This window comes from Aotus nancymaae, unplaced genomic scaffold (assembly GCF_030222135.1).
Source record: "Aotus nancymaae isolate 86718 unplaced genomic scaffold, 86718_ANA_hifiasm-v0.15.2.pri h1tg000040l, whole genome shotgun sequence".
Classification (NCBI taxonomy): Eukaryota; Metazoa; Chordata; class Mammalia; order Primates; family Aotidae; genus Aotus; species Aotus nancymaae.
In genome coordinates, this window is record NW_026988454.1 from 108176305 (window position 1) to 108194392 (window position 18088).

General features: G+C 36.2%; 1 protein-coding gene across 11 annotated transcripts in view; it reads right to left on the bottom strand.

Moving 5' to 3' along the window:
- TINAG (tubulointerstitial nephritis antigen) overlaps positions 1-18088 on the bottom strand; it is a 167208-nt gene that overhangs the window by 112972 nt on the left and 36148 nt on the right. For all 11 annotated transcript variants that reach the window (XM_021665438.2, XM_021665437.2, XM_021665440.2 and 8 more), the window contains 4 exons: positions 11182-11305; positions 7108-7258; positions 3041-3221; positions 1254-1299 (listed from right to left, as the gene is read on the bottom strand). In XM_021665438.2, the coding sequence (XP_021521113.2) occupies positions 1254-1299; positions 3041-3221; positions 7108-7258; positions 11182-11305 (502 nt within the window). The remainder of the gene's footprint in view (positions 1-1253; positions 1300-3040; positions 3222-7107; positions 7259-11181; positions 11306-18088) is intronic.

Here is an 18088-nt window from a genome sequence, read left to right on the forward strand (position 1 = left end):
TATTTAAATAGCAAATGCCAAAGTTGGGATTTTTTTAGTGTAACCTTGAGTTCAAATGCCTGTGAGCCTTTAAATTTGTCACACAAGCACCACTTAGTGGAACATGCCTTGAAATTAAAGATTATTCCCCTCACTCTTAAAAGGACCAACAAATACACAGCTTACAAAGCTGTAAGGGGGAACAGAAAACTTCATTTGTTTCAGGTTTTAGGTAATGTCCCACAATTTTTAAAAATTAAATTCAGGACATGTTTATGTAAGCTGTGGTTTCCAATAAATGCCAAGTGGTGAAAATGATCAATAAAAATTCATCCCACACAATTATAAAATTTATGATTCCTGTCTACATATATGTAATCAATATAATTAGATCAGTGTTCAGAAAAATTAAAATTGGCACTAGTTCCTTAAGTATGCACCAAATGTTTTTACATTTAATTTTGGCCTATTTTTTATTCCACTTTATTGATAATATATTCCAGGCCCTTCAGTATTCACAACCTAAATTTTCATTTTTGGCCTCATTGGATTTGTTCTTCCATGCACTTCAAGCCAATGTTTATACAGGGAACACATTCTGTGAATTTACCCTTATCCAGGCCATTGGTGCAAAATAAAACTCAACAGGTAAGCAGAATGAATTATTATCAGAGATAATATAAATCAAAGGCAATGTACAATAAGTAACTGTGTTATTTTATTATTTACTGTTAGTTTACTCCACATAAAACATTTACAAAATTGATCAAATTCAATAGCCTTTTGTAAAATGCAAAATTATACTGGTGTACTTTATTTACTTTGAGCTAATAGAAGGAAAATATTAATCCTCAATTTGCTTTAATCCACTACATAATCCATTTAAACTGAAGACAAGAAAACAGTATGTATGATTCTTAAATATGACTGAATAAAGTAAGCTTTATTACAAATTAATCAGTTGGCATTTCATGTTTGACTTTCTGCTGGTCCATGATCACTCTGGAAAGACTTTGGAGACATTCATCAAATATGCAATATTTAAGAGTTCAGTTTTTAAATTACTCTATCTTCTGAAAATAAAATGGCAGCTAATTAAGATATAGTTAAGCATATCTCTCAAAACTGCACTAATTTTGTAACTGTTGAACCCTTTTGAATACTCTTAAAGTGAAAATTTTCTTTCTTTTATTAAACTCCTATTACGTGAGCTCAATGTAATGTTGCTTATTAAAAGAATGAATAAGAGAAAACTATATTTCATCCAGGCTTACCTTGAACTGGCCCATTTTGCATGATTTCTTTCATTATCTCAGTTTCCTGGATGGAAAAATATGAATGAGTAATATCATTATCAAAGCATACTAAACCTATTGATTGGTGTACAATGTTAAGTGTTTGCAATTCACTCTCAATCGTACTTTGAAAAACTCATGTTATTATGCTGCATTAATGAAATTGTTAAAGACAGGAAGCATCCATTTATTTTAATGACATTTATCACTAAATAGAAATTTTGGAGTGGAGAGAAAATACAGTAACTTTTTATGGTTATAAAAAATAAAGCAAGTTAAAACAATATTTAATTAGTGGAGATTAATAGTACCTCTAGTCTTTTCCTCACAAGAGCTATCCCAAATGATTGTTTAGTTGTTACAGTAGTTTTAGTACAGATATGTCTATGATGTCTCCTAATGTATAATGCAGCCGTCTGTAGGGCAGCAGGGCACTCATTCATTCATTCTGTGCACGCTGAGCACAAAGTACATGCCAGAAACTATGACAGGAACATTGTGTTAACCCTGAACCTATACTCAAGGTATTTACATTTTGGTTGAATGACACTACTAATTCCATTATTATATAATGAGATCAATTGTAGAGACAAGCACAGTGTTATGGTTGCAAACAAAAAAGGGAAATTAGGCCAGGCGCGGTGGCTCACGTCTATAATCCCAGCACTTTGGGAGGCCGAGGCGGGTGGATCACGAGGTCAAGAGATCGAGACCATCCTGGTCAACATGGTGAAACCCCGTCTCTACTAAAAATACAAAAAATTAGCTGGGCATGGTGGTGCGTGCCTGTAATCCCAGCTACTCAGAAGGCTGAGGCAGGAGAATTGCCTGAACCCAGGAGGCGGAGGTTGCGGTGAGCCGAGACTGCGCCATTGCACTCCAGCCTGGGTAACAAGGGCAAAACTCCACCTCAAAAAAAAAAAAAAAAAAGGGAAATTAATTCTGCCTAGAAATCAAGGAAAACTTCACAGAGAAGATAAAGTTTTTACCTGAGCCTTAACATTTGTTTGGCATTCTAGATGGAAAGGTTTAATAACCATTTGCATCCTAGGAATTATCACCTAGGTAAGTGGAAAAGTGTAACACAGTATGGTGTACCTGGGGAACAGAGACTAGTTCTATATATAAGGAGCATTATGTCCCAGTAGAGTGGCAGATGCTGGCAGGACATAAGTGAGCAAAAGTAGTAAGTCAAAACCAACTCATGAAAGGCCAGTGTGCCATGGTTAAATACTGAATTGTATTCTGGAGATAACTGGGAGGCACTGGAGGTTCGCAAATTCTGAAAATGAGAAGGCTTGCGTAACACTGATACGATGAAGTAAATTTGCTTTTAACAGATAACCTAGAATCCAAGGGAGTATTTTTCCTGTTAGACCCAGGTCCTCTTAAATTATTTTGTTGAGTGAGGCAAAGGATTGAAAAAATGAGCTAACTCCACCAAAAAAGTTAGTGAAAAAGTGTTTAACTTAGCTTTTAATTGTCAAGTTCAAATATATTTATATATACATATTATGAAACATAATTTTAAAACCCTATTTCCTTGGACATTATTTTAATTGAAGCCAATTTTTACACTGCTAATATTACAAAGATAAGACATTATACCAAAACTGAAAGTACTTAAAAATATTAAAAATGATACATGAAAATAATATATTTTAGAATATAATCGTTTTAAACAGTTTTTAAATTGTTTTAGTTACAGCAGAGCTACATATGTTTGAGAAAGTCAACTATTTTTGATTCTTTGCATTTAGACTTACACTGGAAGAGACTCTGTATGGAGGAGAACATTGGTAGATCCTGTTAGATTTTTCTATGTTGTTGGGACACGGCTTTGTGGCATGCCGTTTTCCTCGTCCATCAGACCTGCTTGCCATGGCACATCCACTGTTGGTAGCATTTTGGTCCTTGAAAAGTGGATAGCATGCATGGGATACCAGCCTATGAGGAATAAGCAAAAAAACAAAGGTAATATTTAGGAAAATGCCATAATATCCTGTTTATATTTAATTTTACTGAATTAAACATTCATAAATTATTCTGATTACTTACATGCATAATTTTCAAAATAGTGACTGATTATAGTGACTAATAATGACTAAAACAGTGACAGAAGCTCAATGACATTACAGTCTTCCCTACCCTCCTATTTCTTCATTAAAATTTTAAAAATCTTGCTTCAATCAATTTTTAATAAATAATTGTATCTGTAGTATAGAATTTCTTGAAGATAAAAAATGGCTGTCAATATTAAGTCTGTGGTAATACTAATAGGAGGAGGACCACTTCAACCTGTATACATAATTATAATTTGGAAGAGCTAAATTTAATATAAATAAGACAATGAATCTGACCATTCCTAGATGGGATATTAAAATTATGTAAGTTGTAGCATTAAAGTTTTTATTTTGTTTTGTTTTCATGTTTTTATATTTTTATTAAGGTATAGATATGTTCACATAATACAAAGTATTATATATCGGTGGTTCATGGAACTTTGGGAGCAACAGTATAATATTAATATAATATTTAAAGTTAATAAAGTAGAAAACTATCAGATATGTGTATGATCTAAAAGACAGAGAAAATGATTTTCACTTCTGATTTTGAAACTAAACATAGCAAAGTACAAATTATTTAGCACCAATTCCAACTTAATAATATTGAATAAAAAGGTAAATGGAAGGAAAATAAAATCATAGAAATGATATTGTCGATATTCTGTGCTGAAATGGACATAGAAGTATCCACTAGGATTGGCTCTTGAAAATGTAATAGTGTCCAACACAGTATGAGTATCTGAGGAAAGAATATGACAAAAGCAAAACCATTGAAAACACTCAAACAACTTAAAATATATTGCATTAAATGCATTACATTTGTATTAAATGATGAGTGCTGTGGACTGAACTGTGTCAATTTAAAAAGTACCATGAAAATGGCCATACTGCCTAAAGTAATTTATAGATTCAATGCTAACCTCATCAAGCTACCATGGACCTTCTTCACAGAACTGGAAAAAACTACCTTAAACTTCATATGGAACCAAAAAAGAGCCCTCATAGCCAAGTCAATTCTAAGCAAAAACAAAACAAAACAAAGCTGGAGGCATCACGTTACCTGACTTCAAACTATACTATAAGGCTACAGTAATCAAAACAGCATGATACTGGCACCAAAACAGATATATAGACCAATGGAACAGAACAGAGGCCTCAGATGTAACGCCACACATCTACAACCATCTGCTCTTTGACAAACCTGACAAAAACAAGCAATGGGGAAAGGATTCCCTGCTTAATAAATGGTGTTGGGAAAACTGGCTAGTCATGTGCGGAAAGCTGAAACTGGACCCCTTCCTTACACCTTATACAAAAATTAACTCCAGATGGATTAAAGATTTAAATATAAGACTTAACACCATAAAAACCCTAGAAGAAAATCTAGGCAATACCATTTAAGACATAGGCATAGGTAAAGACTTCATGACTAAAATATCAAAAGCAATGGCAATAAAAGCCAAAACAGACAAATGGGATGTAATTAAACTTAAGAGCTTCTGCACAGCAACAGAAACTATCATTAGAGTAAACCGGCAACCAACAGAATGGGAAAAATTTTTGCAATCTATCCATCTGACAAAGGTCTAATATCCAGAATCTACAAAGAACTTAAACAGATTTACAAGAAAAAATAACTCCATCAAAAAGTGGGCAAAGGATATGAAAGGCACTTGATAAAAGAAGACATTTATGCAGCCAACAAACATGAAAAAAGCTCATTATCACCGGTCATTGGAGAAATGCAAATTAAAACCACTTTGAGATGCCATTGCATGCTAGTTAGAACAGTGATCATTAAAAAATCTGGAGTCAACAAATGCTGGAGAGGATGTAGAGAAATAGGAATGCTTTTACACTGTTGGTGGAAGTATAAATTAGTTCAGCTGTTGTGCAAGACAGTGTGGCAATTCCTCAAGGACTTGGAAATCGAAATACCATTTGACTCAGCAATCCCATTACTGGGTATATACTCAAAGGACTATAAATCGTTCTATTATAAAGACACATGCATATGTATGTTTATTGGGGCACTGTTTACAATAGCAAAGACCTGGAACCATCCCACATGCCCATCAATGATAGACTGGATAAAGAAAATGTGGCACATATATAGCATGGAATACTATGCAGCCTTAAAAAAGGATGAGTTCATGTCCTTTGCAGGGACATGGATAAAGCTGGAAACCATCATTCTCAACAAACTGACACGAGAACAGAAAACCAAATACCGCATGTTCTCACTCATAAGTGGGTGTTGAATAAAGAGAACACATGGATACAAGGAGGGGAACATCACATATGAGGGCCTGTTGGGGGATGGGAGAGCTACAGTAGAGATAACAGGGGGAGGAGGGATTGGGGAAGGATAAAATTAGTAGAAATACCTAATGTAGATGATGTGGGGATAGATGCAGCAAACCACCCTGGCATGTGTATACCTATGTAACAATCCTGCACAATCTGCACATGTACTCCAGAACTTAAAGTATAATTAAAAAAAAAAAGAAAAAAAATTGTATGTTGAAGCACTTATACCCAATGTAATGATATTTGGTGGTAGGCTTTTGAGAGATAATTCACTTTAAAGGATGTTATGAGGGTAGGGCCATCATAAGATGCCATTAGTGCCCTTATAAGAAAAGGAAGAAACCAGAGCTCTCTTTCATCATGTGAGGACACTGAGAGAAGGTGTCCATCTGAAAGCCAGAAAGAGGGCCCTTACCAAAAACCTAATCAGCCAGCAACTTGGTCCTGGATACTGCAGCCTCCAAAACATCAGTGTTTGCTGTTTAAGTCACTCAGTCTATGGAATTTTGTTACAGCACCCCAAGCAGTCCAATACAATGAGATTTAGTTGGGTCTCAATGATAATTTACATTTTTAAGCTCTTAAAGGGCTTTTATTTTTTATCATGATACAAAACAGAAGCCAACCAAGCACTAGTACACCAGGAAAGTATCAGCCTAAGTTGCCCATTCAAAGCATCACATTTTAGGCAAAACATGAAAAGATTTAAAGCAATTTATTGCGACCCATAAAAATCTGACATCCAGTATCTTCTATAGCATCTAACTGGTCCTGTAGCAGACCCAGAGCACTGAGTGAATGATGAAGAGCAAGTGAGCAGTACATATATATACCACTCTTTATCAGCAGCAGCTTCCTTACCTAAATAATTCAGCTTTTTAGTGGATCAGCTCTTATAGCAGACACAAGGATGCTATATAGGTATCAGGCTACACGAGACTAAGGAAATGTAACCTCCCATTTTTTCATCAAATGGGTTGGAGACAATTAATGAACCATATTGATGAATTAAAACAACTGTAAATTATTTCTTTACATTATTATTCTTATTTTTAGCCTAATTTTACCTGGCATTATCTATTCATCAACCTGGGTAACTGAAAAGCACGACAGAGAGATCTGCAACCCCAATTACTTTATTCTGTCTGTGGGGACTCACTTGGATCAGAGCAACAAGAAGAAATGTTTACTTCCATCTTCAAAAGTAAAATTCATATTAATTTAGCTAGAAATACATTCATTCTTCAAGAAGTGTCTCTAATAGCTTCTAATTTCAATAGATAACAAATATAGTGTATATTTAAATAGCATGTTTATATTCATGTAGATGTAGTGTGTGTGTGTGTGTGTGTGTGTATTTAAATTTTTTTTGTTAAAATACTGAGGTTCTGTTCCTTGTTCTAACGCAATGTACCACTCATAAAAATCCTAGAAACACATGTCAGGCAGCTATTTACCCACGTTTTCTCAGGTACCACCAAGCCCTATCAATGCTTCCACTGTTGCAGCCATGACGGTTCTTGGCACAGCAAGAGATCAAATTCTGAGGGGATAGATTGGCTGTGTATCTTCCCTTAGACTGAATTGCTATTCGGTCAGCAGCCACACCTGTTTCAAACAGAGTATCAATTAACATTCAAATGGTACATGGCATTCCTAATAACATACATAATCCTTTTTGTTTGAACCCTAAGCTAGTGTGTAAAACTGTGTATAATTAATAATTAAAGCCAAATAGCATTAATATATTTATGTATTCCAACCAGTTGAACTGTGTCATACTTTCAGTCATAATTTTTGTCCTATTTTGATATTACTCCATTGTCCTATTGACTTCAAAGATTTTTCTGGTTTCTTGTTCCTTTGATGTTCTATATACTTCTGAACTCCTCATCAAGGAATCTGTCAAGTGAAACTCTTGGAGGGCAAGTGCCATATATTCCTTATATTTCTATTTCTTGCACTGAGAACAGTACCTTGCATGTAGTCATGGGCAATATATGTTCTCTAAATGAGTGTAACTAAACTGGGGTAATCAAGAAAACTAACCATAGAAATATTAACTGGAAATTCATCCACAGTCATCTGATATATTGGAATAAAATTGAATCCTGTGTTTTTAAACGGGTATCTAATTTAGCTACCCAGGAGACCATACTTAAGCTAATCGAGACTAATATGAATTTATTTTCTCCAATATCTAAAAGCTACATTGCACACTTTTGTGCTCATAACATAAATGAAAATTATTATCTTAATCTTGTTTCAATAGACATGGAATTCAGCTTATTTATACCTATATATAAAACAAGCTGAATATATTTAGTTACAATTACTAACAGTTGTAACTATTATTAACTAATATTAGTTACATATAATATGATTTATCACATATAGCTATATATGTAATTATATATATACTATCAAATAGCTATGTATGTAACTGATTATATGAAATGCTATATACAACTAGTAATATAGTTATGATAGTCTTATCATTCGTTATATATATATATACACACACACACAAACTTTTTTATTATTAAAACTTATTTTGTTTAAATGATTCCCTAGAATTGTAATTGTTATTGGTTCATTCCTTTCCTCAACACATTTATTAAACACCTACTAGCTGACAGGCATTGTAGCACTGGAAATTACAATGATGAACAAGAAACAAGAGAGACACTTCTTCCCTCGTAGAATAATATACCAGGGAAACTAATCAACCAATAGCAAAATCCTACACATGTCATCATTTTGATCATGGTACCAAAAATAAACTAATGTGAGGGATGAGATCACGAAAAAATTGGAGTGGGTACTACTTCAGTACAGGCTTTTTTTTTGTTGAATATCTGGTACAGTCTTGTTCTTGGTGCTTAATTTCTTACTTACTTTTAATTAAAGGCAACAAAATATTAACCTTTCTTCCACTCATTCACTTTTCTTAGTGAAAGTTATAGTATTTCTCTCATCAAAATTGTCAGTGTCCTGAAACCCCTCAAGGTGCTAATTTAAAATTTTTCTAAAATAATTCATTTAATTCATTTACATATGTATCTTTGTATGCACATGGTTTTAATGTAACTACAGCATATTACAATGCTGTAGGGCAATTGCTGGCGTTCTTTAGATGTTTAATATGTGTTAAATTTGTAACCTCCAACTCCCTACTCAATTTCCATCTACTATTGTACTAGGATATATTTCATAGGAGCAAATGGCATTATACAACTTCTGATAGTGTCAAGAAAATAATTCCCTATTTCATCAAAGAAAGGAGAAATTTTCTGATGCTTTGACATTCAGCACAAAGATTTAGAATAAAATTAAAATTTTTAAAAATGTTGGTGTAACTGTGTTTTCATTTAGAAAATACTTTTTATAGTGTAGAGAAAATAGTAGCCCAAAAGTTGGAAGCCTGGTTTCCAGGGATATCTCTGATATTTCTCATCTTTCGGCTTCAGGTAAGCCACTTTACCTACTTGGGCCTCCTTTATAATACTACAGGCTTGAAAAGGGTGACCTTTAAAGTCTCTTCCAGCCTCATGAATCTGTAGATTTCATCTAAAGGATAAGTGTTTTAAATCCTAATGTTATGCAATAAGTTGCTCTTATACCGACATTTCTGAATCTCAGTGGTGGTTTAGTCAAAATTCACTTGAAATATTTAGAAAAGGTCAGAAGATTTAAGAATGACTCATTCAACCAATTGTTTCCCACCCTCTTCTTAAAAACTTTCACTGGACATTACCTCTGAGACATGCTCTATTCTTTCCTCTGCTTATTTTATTCTGTCTTCAAATGTATGTGACACGTATTACTCCCACTACGACAAACACCTTTATCTCTTCAGCTTCTGACAAACAGCTTGAATTTCAGTTGATTAATAACTTTTTAAAATATACGTGCATATTGTCAAGAGTCTTATTTATTCCATTTTATAGCTTTTAGTTTCTCTGAGAGATAATCCTTTTTTGTAACTAATACTTTCTGACATAATTTTTTAGAGCTTTATTATTTATTTTCTTTAACAAAAATATTGCCCTAATTTATCATACTGAATACACAGGATACAAAACTATGTCCTCTGGAATCACAGAAGGAAACCTCTCTCTGATGTTCCATGAATTAGGTAGGGGAACAGTCCTGACTTTGCGCAGTGCAGAGGCTATCTGTGGGGTTGTGACCTGGAACACCAAAATAAATCCTCCAGCCTAGCAAGTTGCTTTCAGTATTTCATCACTAACACTTTTCCTTAGATATCTTCAGAAATATTGGCATAATATAAATTTTAGACAAAATTCTTATTGATCACCTGCTAGGTGTAACACATTAACCACATGAACAAAAAATGGCAGATGGTTTATTATATTAAATCTTTCTCCACTCATCTGAAACAAAATCTTTTTATTATCTTGCCTTAACTATCAATAGACAAATGTTGGCTTAGTAAGGTCTCCATGTGTGTCCCTAACACATCAAGGACAGCATAAGACAGCCAGAGAGGGGGTGTGGGCAGCAGTGAATTGACAGATGTAGCCACTTGGGGTGAGCTTGGCTACCATTATGGCACTAACAAAGGTATTTCTGGAATTGTCTGATTGATACTATGGAGCAATGATATTTAGACAGAGATACTAGCATTTCTCTGTCCCAGAATATGCTACCTTTCAGAGCTGGCTTCTCGAAGAGCCTATGTGCTTATTCACAATCCTTCCATTACTTTAAACTGTTTTTGCACTGTTAAAAGTTACCTGCAAGCCCTAGAGCTTAGTTTTATGAAAATAATTTAATGATGGCCAATCATCATCATGTTAGCTTTCATTTAATTGCTGAAATATATTCAGCCCTCCTTTGAGGATAATTTTGGAGACCAAATTTGAGGGTTAGCCTGTAACTAATTTACAGGACTTGTGAACTTATATAAAAGTAACTATAAAAGAGTCCGTTTATACTTTTTGAGTAACAGTAGACTTAATTTGGAAACTATTCTGATTAGGAGATCAGTTATATTACTTTTGAGTCAGAACCTATATATTTGCTTACATTTATTTAAAATGAAATAAAATCCATTTGATCCATTATTATTTAGTTTTAAAGTATTACTTTATACCAAATTAGATTAATTACAGTTTTGCAAACTATATAAAGAAAAAAGAAAATGAGGTTTATGTGGGTGTATCTATATGTATATTAGAATCATAAATAATGTATGAATGAAGAAGAATCTTAATCCTCTTTTTATTATCTGGCCTTAACTCTGAATAGACAAATGCATTTTAGCAACTTTATTTTGTCACTCTTTTGATTCACTCTCTATTTAAAATTGCACTCTAAAAATAAAATACAACTTTTAGACGAAAAATGGATTTTTTATATAATCTTCAGGTTACTTTCTTCAGTCACAATGAGATTTTATTTGATCATATGCTAATATTTAAATATTCTAATTGTTTAATTATTCTCTCAGTCTCTAGAGCCAAAAGGGGTAGTTTATAAGGAAGGAATTAAAATGACTTTATTACTTGCAGTGGAAAATGCCCAGGATGCAGCACAATTTTTTTGATCCAATGGGCCATGAGTCCATCCAGGCCATTTATAAGAAGCAACAAAAAATTCTGGAAGATCAGTTGTTGCAGGTAAAGAAGCCTAAAGAAGAAGAAGAGGTACATGTATGAGATTTTCTCAAATATGTCTCAATAGGAAAATGTCATGCCTTTTTATAAAGTTACAATTATTTTTAAAATACATTCAAGTTTCCAGATGAACTATAGCTATGTGGGATTTCTATTTCACTTTATGATTAAAAATGACAATTCAATGTGGGGACTCATAACCTAATACAAAGTCATGAGAACAATACATAGAATGGTGTTTCTGGGTTACTACACAGTGCAATACTATCAGCCAATGTTTCTGTCACCTTGAATCAGAGTTTTGCTCATCCGTAGGAAGACTACATGGTATTATTCAAATTTGTCCTCACAAAGAATGTTTACTTTTCTCTCCTGTTTTAAAGAGTGTATGCAATTCTGAGATGAAATCAATTTTGAAAGGGTGCATTTCTGACAATTATATGTGTATAGAGCCCCAAGGACCACATCAATTTTGCACCAGCTATTAGGAAATAAAACTGGGATGAATTGGTTGATATTTATAAAATCTGTGCTTACTTCAGCAGCACAAATACTAACACTGGAACAATATTTATAAAATTCTTGAATACTAAAAAGGACTTCAGGACCAGGCATGGTGGCTCACACATGTAATCCCAGGACTTTGGGAGGCCGAGGGGTGGATCACGAGGTCAGGAGTTCAAGACCAGACTGGCCAACATGGTGAAAACTCATCTCTACTAAAAATACAAAAAAAAATTAGCCAGGTGTGGTGGTGGGCACCTGTAATCCCAGCTACTTGAAAGACTGAGGCAAGAAAGCAAGAGAATCACTTGAACCTGGGAGGCGAAGGCTGCAGTGAGCCGAGTTCACCCCACTGTGCTCCAGTCAGGGCGACAGTGCGAGACTTCGTCTCAGAAAAAAAAAGGAATTTAGAAAGTGTCTAAGAGCAACTGTGCAAAACCATGATGTCTTAAGGGCCCAGGTTAAAGCCCTGACAAAGTCAGTTTGGGCCGCCATCTTTCCAAGAAGGCAATTAAATTGTATGAAACTTGTTCTGATCATTTCATTCAAAGAAAATCTAGAACACAATAACCTGTTATTTCCCAAACTTTTCTAAAGAGATGACTTTTACTTCCAAAAATAATCAGGCTTATAAACAATTTATTAATTTTTCATCAGTTGTGTATACATGTTCTCACCCACATACACACACACACCAATCATTTCTGAGAGTTCTTTAAAGTTTTGAAAGTGGTTTAATGTTTTCATACTGATTATTTTATGTTCTTAATATTCCTATGTGATATAATCAGGAACAAATATTATTAGCTCTATTAATGAATGAGAAAACTAACTTTTAACAGTTAAAAGACATGTTAAGTCCCTCAGTTAAATGAGACTGGACTAGGACTACACCCAAGTTTCAAAATTCTTAACTTTCATTTATGTTGTTTCCCTACTTTATCAAAAATAAATGGATAATTTGCAGCAGAAGTAAAATGTCTGTAAAAGATAAAATTTTACCAATTTAAAAGTTTTATGATTGTGCCTTGAACCAGTCATATTACTGATCTACTTGGCATCTTCCAAAAAAAAATTATTTCTAGTAAGTATGTAATAGCTTCCAAGACTAAAACAAGGAACATTTAGAATTTACACGTCTGCTTGAAAAGATTTTCTTCCAAAATAATTTATCAATTTGTATTTTAATAGGTGAGTTTAGTTTTGATTTAGGGAACTATTATCACCTGATCAAAAAATTACTATATCCTGAGTTCCATTACTGCTATTTAGATGATGTAAGAAAATGCCAAAAACATCAAGCAAATCATTATGAAGTGCTTGCATGATAACTTGAAGGACAGTATCATAGAAAACCAAGTGATTTGGAAGTTTTGATGCCATTAGATGAACTGCATTGCAGAATCTTAGGGTAGAGGCAAAACATATTTATTGCTCTGGGTAGATAATTTGAGAGATATAGACTCACTTTCGAAAGGTACCTTTCTAGCTGGGACAGAAATATACATATCTTAAAACTCATACCGGGACAGATCCAAGATGGCCAATTAGGAGGAACTTGCGAATGCAGCTCCGAGAGAAAGCGCAGAGGGTGAGTGGACGCCACATTTCCAGACGGATATTTACTGCCCACAGACCAGGAGATTCACAGGGGGAAGAGCACCACAGGTCGCCAGTGCTGCTGGCTTGAGCGGCGCGGCCGCCGCTAGGCCTGCACCCTGAGGCAGGGAGCAGCGGCTCCTTCTGCAGAGTGAGTGCGACTGAGTCCTCTGTAAGCCAGCAAGGGGAGCTGAAACAGGGAGTCAAGCCAGGAAATTCCCCGGGCAAAAACGCGCCACGAATCTCAGAGCCGCCGCTTCAGCAACGGCTCACTGGGCAGCGGATTTTTACTGCCCACAGACCAGGAGATTCACAGGGGAAAGAGCCCCACGGGTCGCCAGCGTGGCTGGTTTGACTGGCGCAACTGCTCGGTCTGTGCCCTGAGGCAAGGGAAGTGGCTCCTCCTGCAGAGTGAGTGAAACCGAGTCCCCGGTAAGCCAGCAAGGGGAGCTGAAACAGGGAGACAAGACAGGAGACTCCTGGGCAAAGAAAGCGCCTCAGGAAACACAACTGAACCCGGGTCGGTCCAGCTCTGTGGGGGAGGGGCGCCCTCCATTGGGACACACCCTGCAGTTCCTAGGGCAATTTGCCGCAAGGAAGGTAACCCGCCACTACAGAGACTCCTTCACTACAGGGGCGGGCCATCATAGCGGAAACAGTTCTAACTACGCCCATATGAACAAGACTGCAGGAAAGTTCACAAGGAAGCTGGGCGGAGCCCACAGCAGCTCAGCGAAGCCTCTACAGGCTGAGTGGGACTAGGCTGCCACCTTGTGGGCAGGGAAAGCAACAACAAGACAGAGGAAAATCATAACTCCCTAAATCCCCGGGACAGAACACTGGGAGGGAAGAAAAAGGGGGTTTATGAGTTCTGCTGCTGCAGACTTAAAATTACCAAAATCAGAAAGACAGCAACTACAAAGTCGATAAGTGGATAAATCCACAAAGATGGGAAGAAACTAGCGCAAAAAGGATGAAAACACCCAAAATCAGAACACTTCTCCTCCTACAAGGGAGCACAACTCCCCACCAGCAAGGGAACAAGACTGGATGGAGAATGAGTGTGAGGAAATGACAGAATCAGCTTTCAGAAAGTGGATAATAAGAAACTTTCGTGAGCTAAAAGAACATGTTCTAACCCAATGCAAAGAAACTAAGAACCTTGAAAAAAGACTTGACGAAATGCTAACGAGAATGGACAACTTAGAGAGGAATATGAGCGAATTGATGGAGCTGAAAAACACAACACGAGAACTTCGTGAAGCATGCACAAGTTTCAACAGCCGAATTGACCAAGCAGAAGAAAGGATATCAGAGGTAGAAGATCAACTCAATGAAATAAAACGAGAAGGCAAGATTAGAGAAAACAGGGTAAAAAGGAATGAACAAAGCCAACAAGAAATATGGGACTATGTGAAAAGACCTAATCTACGTTTGATAGGTGTACCTGAATGTGACGAAGAGAATGCATCCAAGCTGGAAAATACTCTCCAGGATATTATCCAGGAAAACTTCCCCAACCTAGCAAGGCAGGCCAATATTCAAGCCCAGGAAATACAGAGAACACCACAAAGATATTCCCCTAGAAGAGCAACACCGAGGCACATAATCATCAGATTCACCAGGGTTGAAATGAAGGAGAAAATACTAAGGGCAGCCAGAGAGAAAGGTCGGGTTACCCACAAAGGGAAGCCCATCAGACTCACTGCAGATCTCTCAGCAGAAACCCTACAGGCCAGAAGAGAGTGGGGGCCGATATTTAACATCCTTAAAGAAAAGAACTTTCAACCCAGAATTTCATATCCAGCCAAACTAAGCTTCATAAGTGAAGGAAAAATAAAATCCTTTGTGAACAAGCAAGAACTCAGAGATTTCACCATCACCAGACCAGCTTTACAAGAGCTCCTAAAGGAGGCACTACACATAGAAAAGAACAACCAGAACCAGCCACTCCAAAAACACATGAAACGGTAAAGAGCATCAACACAATGAAGAATCTGCATCAACCAATGGGCAAAACAGCCAGCTAGCATCAAAATGACAGGATCAAATTCACACATAACAATATTAACCCTAAATGTAAATGGACTAAATGCCCCAATCAAAAGACACAGACTGGCAAACTGGATAAAAAGCCAAAACCCATCAGTGTGCTGTATCCAGGAAACCCACCTCACATGCAAGGATACACAAAGACTCACAATAAAGGGATGGAGGAAGATTTACCAAGCAAACGGAGAGCAAAAAAAAGCAGGAGTTGCAATTCTCATCTCTGACAAAATAGACTTTAAAGCAACAAAGATCAAAAGAGACAAAGAAGGACATTACATAATGGTAAAGGGATCAATGCAACAAGAAAAGCTAACGATCCTAAATATATATGCACCTAATACAGGAGCACCCAAATATATAAGGAAAGTTCTTAAAAAATTACAAAGAGACCTAGACTCCCACACAATAATAGTGGGAGACTTCAACACCCCATTGTCAATATTAGACAGATCAACGAGACAGAAAATTAACAATGCTATCTAGGACTTGAACTCAGACCTGGAACAAGCAAACCTAATAGACATTTACAGAACTCTCCACCCCAAATCCACAGAATATACATTCTTCTCAGCAGCACATCACACCTACTCTAAAATTGACCACGTAATTGGAAGTAAATCACTCCTCAGCAAATGCAAAAGAACGGAAACCATAACAAACAGTCTCTCAGACCACAGTGCAATCAAGTTAGAACTCAGAATTCAGAAACCAACCCAGAACCGCACAGCTTCATGGAAAATGAACAACTTTCTCCTGAATGTAGACTGGATAAACACTGAAATGAAGGCAGAAATAAAGATGTTCTTCGAAACCAACGAGAACGAAGACACCACATACCAGAATCTCTGGGACACATTTAAAGCAGTCTCTAGAGGAAAATATATAGCAATAAGTGCCCACATGAGAAGAAAGGAGAGATCTAAAATTGACACCCTATCATCAAAATTGAAAGAGCTAGAGGAGCAAGATCAAAAAAACTCAAAACCTAGCAGAAGACAAGAAATAACTAAGATCAAAGCAGAATTGAAGGAGATAGAGACATGAAAAACCCTACAAAAAATCAATAAATCCAGGAGCTGGTTTTTTGAAAAGATCAACAAAATAGACAGACCACTAGCCAGACTAATAAAAAAGAAAAGAGAGAATAACCAAATAGATGCAATAAAAAATGATAAAGGGGATATCACCACAGATGCCACAGAAATTCAAACCATCATCAGAGATTATTACAAGCAACTCTATGCACATAAATTAGAAAACCTGGAAGAAATGGATAAATTCCTGGACAGTTGCCTCCTCCCAAACCTAAACCAGGAAGAAGTTGAAACCCTGAATAGACCAATAACAAGGGCTGAAATTGAGGCAGCAATTAAGAGCCTACCACCCAAAAAAAGCCCAGGTCCAGATGGGTTCACAGCCGAATTCTACCAGACATACAAAGAGGAACTGGTACCATTCCTACTGAAACTATTCCAAATAATCCAAAAAGAGGGAATCCTTCCCAAATCACTTTATGAGACCAACATCATCCTAATACCAAAACCCGGCAGAGACTCAACAAGAAAAGAAAACTACAGGCCAATATCCATGATGAACATAGATGCAAAAATCTTCAATAAAATACTGGCAAGCCGATTGCAACAGCACATCAAAAAGCTTATCCACCATGATCAAGTAGGATTCATCCCGGGGATGCAAGGCTGGTTCAATATACGCAAGTCTATAAATGTAATTCACCACATAAACAGAACCAAAGACAAAAACCACATGATTATCTCAATTGATGCAGAGAAGGCCTTCGACAAAATTCAACAGCCCTTTATGCTAAAAACTCTCAATAAACTAGGTATCGACGGAACGTATCTCAAAATAATAAAAGCTATTTACGACAAACCGACAGCCAATATCATACTGAATGGGCAAAAACTGGAAGCATTCCCTTTGAAATCAGGCACTAGACAAAGATGCCCTCTCTCACCACTCCTATTCAATATAGTACTGGAAGTTCTAGCCAGAGCAATCAGGCAAGAAAAGGAAATAAAGGGTATTCAATTAGGAAAGGAGGAAGTCAAATTGTCTCTATTTGCAGATGACATGATTGTATATCTAGAAGACCCCATCGTCTCAGCCCAAAATCTCCTGAAACTGATAAGCAACTTCAGCAAAGTCTCAGGATACAAAATCAATGTGCAAAAATCACAAGCATTCCTATACACCAATAATAGACTTAAAGAGAGCCAAATCAAGAACGAACTGCCATTCACAATTGCTACAAAGAGAATAAAATACCTAGGAATACAACTAACAAGGAACGTAAAGGACCTCTTCAAGGAGAACTACAAACCACTGCTCAACGAAATAAGAGAGGACACAAACAGATGGAGAAACATTCCATGTTCATGGTTAGGAAGAATTAATATCGTGAAAATGGCCATACTGCCCAAAGTAATTTACAGATTCAACGCTATCCCCATCAAGCTACCAATGACCTTCTTCACAGAACTGGAAAAAACCACCTTTAACTTCATATGGAACCAAAAGAGAGCCCGCATAGCCAAGTCAATTCTAAGCAAAAAGAACAAAGCGGGAGGCATCATACTACCTGACATCAAACTATACTACAAGGCTACAGTAATCAAAA